The sequence below is a fragment of the Crocuta crocuta genome, unplaced genomic scaffold, assembly GCF_008692635.1.
Source record: "Crocuta crocuta isolate KB4526 unplaced genomic scaffold, BGI_CrCroc_1.0 scaffold258, whole genome shotgun sequence".
Taxonomy (NCBI): Eukaryota; Metazoa; Chordata; class Mammalia; order Carnivora; family Hyaenidae; genus Crocuta; species Crocuta crocuta.
In genome coordinates, this window is record NW_027532842.1 from 7745334 (window position 1) to 7754358 (window position 9025).

At 46.4% G+C, this 9025-nt stretch overlaps 2 protein-coding genes across 2 annotated transcripts in view; one reads left to right on the forward strand and one right to left on the reverse strand.

Moving 5' to 3' along the window:
* Positions 1-9025, forward strand: part of ZDHHC20 (zDHHC palmitoyltransferase 20) — a 345529-nt gene that overhangs the window by 54894 nt on the left and 281610 nt on the right. The window lies entirely within an intron of this gene.
* The window catches only part of FGF9 (fibroblast growth factor 9), a 28161-nt gene that overhangs the window by 16862 nt on the left and 2274 nt on the right, over positions 1-9025 (reverse strand). The window contains exon 2 of the mRNA XM_077745374.1: positions 4178-4281. Within this exon, the coding sequence (XP_077601500.1) occupies positions 4178-4281 (104 nt within the window). The remainder of the gene's footprint in view (positions 1-4177; positions 4282-9025) is intronic.

Sequence of the window (9025 nt, forward strand, 5' to 3'; positions counted from 1 at the left end):
AACGTGAAAACTGCAGGGAAGAGAAAGTACATTTACAGTGCTGTATTGTATTTATCAAAATAAATAAATAAATGAAACCTGCCTTATAAGAGGGCCCAAGCTGAGGCGCCTGGGATGCCTTGAGCGTCCGACTTCAGCTCAGGTCACGATCTCCTGGTTCGTGAGTTCAAGCCCCACGTCGGGCTCTATGCTTACCGCTCAGAGCCTGGAGCCTGTTTCGGATTCTGCGTCTCCCCCTCTCTGTCTGCCCCTCCCCTGCTCATGCTCCATCCCTCTCTGTCTCTCAATAATAAATAAACATTTAAAAATTAAAAAAAAAAAGAGGACCCATGCAGTTCAGACATGTGCTGTTCAAGGGCCAACTGTATTGAGTAACAGAATCAGTGCCTGTTTCTCTTCCTTCCTTCTCCCAGTCCCCTCACAGTGAAATGTGATGTTTCGGCCACTCCTGATTCCCGCTGCCACACAGCTGTGGTGGCCACAACCCAGATGCAGAGCATGACTCCTGGCCACAGATGAGTGCCAATCTCATTCCCATCCCCCTCTCCTGCCTTAGGCTCAGACCAAAGGGAAAACCATCGGCTGCCCAGCTCCATGCATAAGAGCCAACACGATCTTGCTGCAGACACACTGTGCGTATGTGCATCACGCATTAGACAGACAAGACCCAAGAGTGAAGCCTGACAAATCCAAGCCATACATTCTTGAGATCCGGAGTAGGAAAAGCCACTCCAGATATCTACGTCAAGCTGTTCGCTTCACAGATGAGGAGAACAAGGGCCCTTAGGAGTGGCAGAGACAGAATGGCAGAGAGAGACTGACTCCAATTGCCACCCTTTTGCATCTTCACCATTTCTTTCCCGCCTCAGCCATGTCCCCCTTGGCCGGGACATACCAGGGACGACACGTCACTGTCCGGCGCAGCGCATGAATGGGAAGTTGGGGTTCACCTTCCAGCAGGGTCCCACGCACACCTGACCACACGAGCAGAGATGCAGTGAGGGCCACACCCATGTGTTTAACGAAGCAGCAACAGAAGTCACAGCGCTTCATTCATTTCCACCCAACAAGTGTTCACGGAGCCGCTACCACTTGCGGAGGAGGCAAAGTGGCCGCTGAGAAGCACCGCGTGCTGCGCTAAAGCAGGCAGCCATCCACCTTCCAAGGTGAGCATTTGAAGGGCTCTGCACTGACAGGTGACGCTCATATGCGCGTTTTGAAGGGCAATTCTCCCAGGAGCACGGAGACTGGATTGGAAAGGGGAGAAGGCTCGATGCAGAGGAGCCTCGGAAGGTAGTTTTCCAGAAAGGAAGTCCCAATACGCAAAAGAATTCCTCTTCCTCCTTGGTTCTGAGCAGTTTCCAAGNGTGGCGGCCTTTTCTCGGACTCTCCCCTTCGCCTAGCTGGGTTCAGGGACTGGGGTTGTCAGCTGGCTGTGTGGCTTTGTGGCCACGTGGCGGTGGAGGTGGGATGTCTACTCCTGGCCACGCGCTCTGTGGGCTTCCCAGAAAACATGCCAAGAGGGGGTTCTCCAACTTTCTGCCACCCGGCCACCATTTCAGACAGTCCTGTCACTGATACTGATCGGGCCTACCTTCAGGGTACATTCTAGAGCCTGCATTCTGTTCGCAGCCTGTGCTGCCGACTGGGGCATAGGAAGGCAGGCAGCCGGAGGAGAGGAGACGAGAGACGAGCTAGAAGCCACCAGAAGACCCCAGACAGGGAGATGAGGCTCGGCTGGACAACATACACAGAGGCCACTGTGCCGAACACAAAGCTCCACCGCTCTCCTTGTCAACCAGCAAAACACGGGCTGTGATGCCGGAGATTTCTTCTGAATGACTCGTCACCTCTCTCCAGGGGAGGGTGCTGTGCAGGGGCGTACACGGTGGTCCATGGAGTGGGGAACAAATATGGCCTCTATCTGAGATTACTCATTTGTCACAACCTTTAAGAACGTTTACCTTAATATGGGTTTTCTAAAATAAAACAATCAGGGGTGCCTGGGTGGCTCAGTCAGTTAAGCATCCGACTTCAGCTCAGGTCATGATTTCATGGTTCGTGGGTTCGAGCCCCGCGTCGGGCTCTGTGCTGACAGCTAGCTCAGAGCCTAAAGCCTGTTTCAGATTCTGTGTCTCTCTGACCCTCTCCTGCTCACTCTGTCTCTCTCTCTCTCTCAGAAATAAATAAAACATTAAAAAATTTAAAAAATAAAAATAAATAAAACAAAACAATCAATATGAACTACATTTTATATACAGAACCTTTAAATAATTTAATATACACTGTTAAGACCCATACTCGAAAAAAATTGTTTGGCTGGCGGTATGTGATCCAAAAAGTCTAGGGACCATGGTGATAAACCCTAGTCCCTTCCACTCACTAAATGTTGGGTCGTGCCCTACACACAAGAAGCATTTTATTTAGTTCAACTGTGACCAACCTAATTAAAGCCACATGGGATACCTAAAAGTATTAAAAAAAACAATTGACGGGGTGACAAAGGAGAACATCATTTTAGGTTCCAAAAGTTTAAAAGCTTCCTTATACCTTCTATCTTTGCACTTAAAAGCGCTGGCGACAACGATTTAGGCAGTAAATAACTTGATCTGAACCGCGAACCGTTTCAAAAGCTCAACCCAATCCCGTGCTTAAAAAGGGACTTTATTCTCTCAAGGAAGCACTTCTTTTTAAAAGACTTACATATCTAACCAAATCAACCAACCTAGACTCAAATTTCACCAAGGCAGGAAAACCCATCTCGCATCATTAAAAAATGGTGTAGGTTGGGTGTTGGGGTGGCTGAGTCGGCTAAGCGTCTGACTTCAGCTCAGGTCACAATCTCATGGTTCGTGCGTTCGAGCCCCGTGTGGCGCTCTGTGCTGACAGCTCAGAGCCTGGAGCTGCTTCAGATTCTGTTTCTCCCTCTCTCTCTGACCCTCCCCTGCTCATACTCTGTCTCTCTCTCTCAAAAATAAACATAAAAAAAAATTTTTTTAATGGCATGTCCTATATTCAAATGACACAGGACATTTATTGTCATTTGAAGAATTTGCATTTGATACCGTTCCAACCCCTGCATGTGTGTGTACACACATACTTATTTTCTAATATGTGGACAAGAAAGGGATATATCTAGGCAACATTTCTCGCCATTATGTGTGAAAATGCCCTTCACTTCCGTCTCCCATTCTTTCTTTTAATCTTCAACTTTTTGTGGATTCTAAGCAAACATCTCCGATGGCCGAGAACGTGGATTAAATTCTCCTATGGCTACCGCTAATGGCAAGGAAAAACTAACAGCTGATTTCACTACAAGCTTTTTTGTCAAAAATTCAAGGTAGTATATAGTCACTAATAATCTATTATTCACACTCATACGTTTGGCGAAGAAATGCACTAAGTTCCTGCTGTAAAGCACGCGCTGTGTTTTAGGAACTGCTAGCACAAGCAAAAAGACAGCAAAGATGTAAAGTCAGTCCCCTTCTCTCAAAATAGAAATGAGGACTTCTCACTACTGTCAGGAGCACCTAGAATAGCACCTGGAGCACCTAGAATAGCACTTGCCACCTGCGGGGCTACCCTAAATACTTTACTGCCTCCTTCGAGGAGCTTACAACCTGGGAGAGATGGGAAGGGAGACAGGAAAAAAAAAAAAAGAAAAGAAACTTAAATACTTGCAGATGATTATAATATTTTTATGTTCTTATTCACATACAAGAATATCTGACAATAATTTCCATCCCTTTCTTCTCTATACATAATGAGAGTCCCGTGGCGCTCAAAGAAAGGGTTTATACTCACTGCATGGTTGTCTGTTTCTAGTTTTAATTACACTGCTTTGCAAAGCTTAGGAGAAGATAATTTCAATTCATTTCAAAAATAACTCCCATTCAATACAAGAAGATGGGATTTTTCACACTTGTGAATTTTCTATTTACTTGACAATGAAAATGGCTCGGCATATAAATAAAGCATTTTCTTAGAAACTTTGGCCTGGTGAAGATCCAGCGCTGATATCTATAAATAAAAACAGAATGGTTTTTCTCAAAAAGCAAGAACGTGCACTCTCCTTCCAAACAGACTCAGTTTCGTTTCTAGACGTGTGTAATCTGGAGGAAATGCAGTCCCAATGGAACAAAGCGTAAAGATTGGCAAGGTGTCCCCCAGTACTTACTGATCCGTACAGCTCCCCCTTCTCGTTCATCCCGAGGTACAGTCCGCTGTCCACGCCCCGAATGCTGACCAGGCCCACTGCTATACTGATGAATTCCAGAATGCCTAAGAGACAAATGGGAGACAGGTCAGAGCACGGAGCAATGCCTTAGTCTTGGCATCCCTAAGACTCTTTGAGAGGACATTGAGCCCAACTCCCAATTTGGATAATCTCACACTCACTGAAGCACCTTGGGGCACCTGGGTGGCTCAGTTGGTTAGGTGTCTGACTTCAGCTCAGGCCATGATCTCACGGTTCATGAGTCGAGCCTGGTGTCGGGCTCTGTGCTGACAGCTCAGAGCCTGCTTCAGATTCTATGTCTCCCTCTCTCTCTGCCCCTCCTCGACTTGTACTTTCTCTCTCTCTCTCTCTCTCAAAATAAACACTAAAAAAATATTTAAGTGTCTTCTCTTAAAACCACTGCCAAAGAAAACTCATTTTTCAACGAAATCCCATTTTGTAAAAATGATACAAAAATACGTACTAACATGACACATAACAAAAAAATTTTTAAAGCTAGTGTTTACGGATACCCTAAGAGTGATATGACAGATAAACAAAAATACATCTTCTCATTAACCTTAGAAGAGTATAATTTAAGAGAAAAACAACTTACTCCCCCTTTGTAAATATGAAATTAAGAATCTGTGTATGGGCATGAGTTGGAAAAGATTATATTCAGAGACTGATCTTATTTCCCTTAAGATAATAGTATAAGGTGCTAACCAAAGACCTTATTGATTTATACGACTATTATTCACCTCTTCCTCATCTAACTTTATTGAGCTCCACCTGGAAGATTAAATAGCCTACACACATCACAAATATTTCTACTTAAACAAAATATTGGTTTTTGCTGTACTTATCTAAACCTCAAAGAGCTAGTTAAGCAATTAAGATAACATAATATTCTGAGGGGAAAATGCTAATATCAAAGAGCTCTTGATTGCAAACGGGCACGGAGAACTATATCCCAAAGTCAAACCAACATAATCTTCTCTTCCCCATCTTTCCCCTTGCCTACTTCACGGAGACTAACGACACCTTGACTGGGCATCAGTCTAGAAGTTTATGGCCATACAACAGCAGCTTTCATTTCTCTAACTATATTGTTGTTTTAAGATGATTACCCCACTGTATCTCTGGGACAGTGCTATAGTATTATTTGGGCTTTGCCATTCGCTCAATTTTGTTATAAAACGATATCCTCTGGGCAGACCTTGAGTTAACATATACCAAATATTGAATTGTTTTAAAAATACCTTCAAATATTAAAAAATTCACTTATATTTAAGAGTTGAGCAGAACAAGAAGGATAACAGTGTGCTATAGTCAGTCTCCCGAGAGTAATAAAAAAGCACTTACGTGGATTTTGAGACAATTAATTTTGCAACCCTCACAAAACAGACTGGGCTGCAAAATCCAAAGACATGCACTGCATGAATCTCATAAAGCAAAGGGTTCCAAGGTGATATAAAAAAGAAGAGAGATTTCTTACAAAGGGGCATTCTTAATTCTTTTATAAGCACAAAATGTAACCGATATCTCGTGTCTACATTTTATAGACTATCAGAACATGCAAAACTATTTCCATAAAATGTGAAACAGTGTACGGACAAAGTATAAAGAGCAATTACAAATTGTGTTTCGGATCTGACAATCTGCGACTCTGCATTGGAAGATGCATCAAAAAGAACCAGTGTATGATGAGCCTTCCCTACCTCACAGAGCAAACAGAAACATAAATAAGGAAATATTTCCACAAGATTCACTTCACACGAGATGCACTCGCTTACTCATGCAATTCCTTCATTTTACTGTCCGGTTTCCAATTCTTATGATTAAAAAGTGATTTCATTTGTGGCCTTTTATTACTATGGGGAGTCCCATGCATATGAACCTTTCCTTAGCTACCTGAAAACAACTACAATATAGGCCATTAGTAACCCCGAAATTAGTGTCAGGAATTCATTACTGTCTAATTTTCATCATAAGATGACAGATAGGAAGTATTTTGCCCCTGTTGAGGTCTAACCAATTTAATATGCCATGTCAGTGGGGAAGGGTTTAATTGCAAAACTAAAAGTCACTTGTATCTTCTAACAGAGTATGTGAGGATCTCTCTGTTTTCCCTAAACGTGAGGCAGCTCTGAGAACGAATCATGAGTATTCATCATCATTGCCCATCAGGCCCAAAAGCAACAGGGTGTGGGTGATCTCACAAACCCATTGACCAGCTTGTCTGCAGAGCACCAAGAATCCTATCAATAACAAAAACGATGACAATCAAAATGGCTTGAACACTTGAGTATTTAGTCAGTGCCAGAGAGGCCTTCTTCTACTCCGTCCTCAGAACAACCCTAGGCATTCCGGTATTTTAACCTTCAGCTCACAAATGCGGACGCTGAGGTTTCGGGATGTTAAATAATTTGCTCCCAAGCAATGAGACACCAAAACCTATATCCTTATTGATGATGCACATCTTACCACTGCTTTTACCTTTTTTTCCCCCATGTATCCGTGATTTCTGTAGCATATTTATATAGCCATTCCCTCACTAGTGACTAGAAGTTGTCACCTAGATCAGACTCCACAGACCCAGTGAGCAGGCCCAGAAGTAGCAGAGAAAATGAAGAGCAGGTGAGCCCCTAGGACTGTGCTCTCTCATCATGCAGAATTTGGGAAGGGGGGCATCTCCTATGTATGTAGACTCTTGACCCAAATGGTTTATGTACAGAAAGTTAAAGTCTGTTAAAGGCTTTAAGTACTGAAGTCATTATTATATATTCTGGAAATGAAAGTATTAAGAGATCTACCTTCTTTTTCTGGCATCAAAAGACAGCTATGGTTCATTTATACTGGCGTGTTCAATCAACAAACTCTTATTGAGTGACTATCATCAGCCAAGAACCATGCCTATCTCCTCAAAGAGCTTACCATCTAGTGGAAGGAAAGACAAGTCAACAGATAAGAACAACAACAATGTGGGAAAGCCGGTGAGAAGAGGACATTTATGCTCAAGGTCCAATGAAGAGTAGCTCACTCAGGTTTGGGAAGGGAAGTCAGAGGGGGCCCCCCGGAAATACCTGAGACAAGTTTCCGAGGTGGCTCTCCAGGTGAGAAGAAACTACCTATGAAGTTACCCCAGGGGAAATGATTTCATCATCTCAAACCACCATCCATATCTCTGTAACTCCTTGAAAAATAGAGACCTCAAAAGAAAAGCACACCTTTTATGAGGTCATCTCAGTGACCTAAGGGCAAGCAGAGCACCTGAGTGAGTCATAGCATTCCCCCTCCCTCCCCCCCCCCGCCCCTCCCAGAGCACCAGCATCTTGAGGTCAGAAAGACCCAGCAGATTGGATCCTTATCATTCCTGGTACCATCTTGTCCACAGTGAACTCCATAACCTCCACCAAGTCAACTAATCTGTCTTTGGGCCTGAGCCAAGCAAGTGCTTCCAACCATGCTCACTGGAGGGTGGCCCCCTCCCCCTTTTTTGCATGAGTGTGCTGTGCAGGGGGTGCTGGATCGATAGCAACCCAGGAGAAGGCTTCTGTGTAGAAAGCTTTAAATGTTTAATGAGCAACAGGAGAGGGAGGGTAAGAAGGGAAGGGCGGGGAAGGGAAGAAAGAAGACAGGAAGAGAGGGAGGGAGGCAGACGCGACCAAGGCACCCTCAGCTCACAAGGGCCGCGGTAACAGGCAGCGGCCAAGTGGCATCCATCATTCTTTCATGGCAGCTCACAGTTCCTTGCAGGATGTGCTCACTGGGCCCAAGGGGGGTCTCCTGGGGTCCGAGGTCATCTCTGGTCCACAAGAGTCTGGGACAGCTCCTGAGATCACTTTAGGAAAAGGACCACACCAGGCCTTTGCTCCAGACTCACTCGATGTCAGTGGTCAGCCCAGGGCTCCGTTCAAATGGACCACGAGCCCAAAGCTGGCCCAGCTCCCAAAGGCCCCTCTGTATTGGGCCTCACGTCCAAGGCCATAATAAGGCCAGGCGCGTGGGAGGACGGCCACAGTGGCCCGAGCCAAACAACCCTCCAGCCTGAAAGCCCCCAACACTTAGCAGAGCTGCACTCCTCAGAGGACAGGAACGCACGCAGACTGTGGAGAGAGGCATGACAGGAGGCTTTCGAGAGTAGATCAACCGCCTCCCACAGAGCTCCCTGCTCGCCCAGAGAACCCACCCGGGCCGCCAAATCCATCGTCTCAGAGCGCCGGAGGGAGCTCATCGGAGTCCGTAGCAACTCGGAGCAAATCTCCGAGTTTCCTTAGGAAAGGACTGAGTGGGAGTTACAACTCCCAATTTTTCAAGCATCTGAACCGATCCGGGAAACCACCCCTGCCACAGGCAGTGTCTCCCGGCGCAGGCGCCGGTGGTCGCCGGAGGAGTCCATCCGCTCGGGCTGCCTCGGCCAAGTCAGACGGCGGAGAGGGACCGGCACTCGCTTCCTTTTATCACCCCGCACTGCCATTTCCTCAGTGGGTTCTCTGCTCGCTTCCCCCCCGCCCCCGGCGAGCAAGCGCTTTAAAGACAAAAATGTCTATGCACAGAGACACCTCGCCCCCCGCCGAGCCCCCGGAGAGACCCGTGCTCCTCCTCTCCACGCCCGGCCTCACCTCCACGCCAGCACCCCCGCAGGAAAAACAAAGGGCTTCTCAAGGTCCCAGCTGAGGTGTCCCCGCCGCCGTGTCGCCGCCCCGCGCGCAGCGGTCCCCCGCGCGCTCCCCCACGGACACGGGCACCGGGTGTTTGTACCCGAAGCGTGACCCCGCCCCCACCCCTACCTACAGCCCCTCTCCT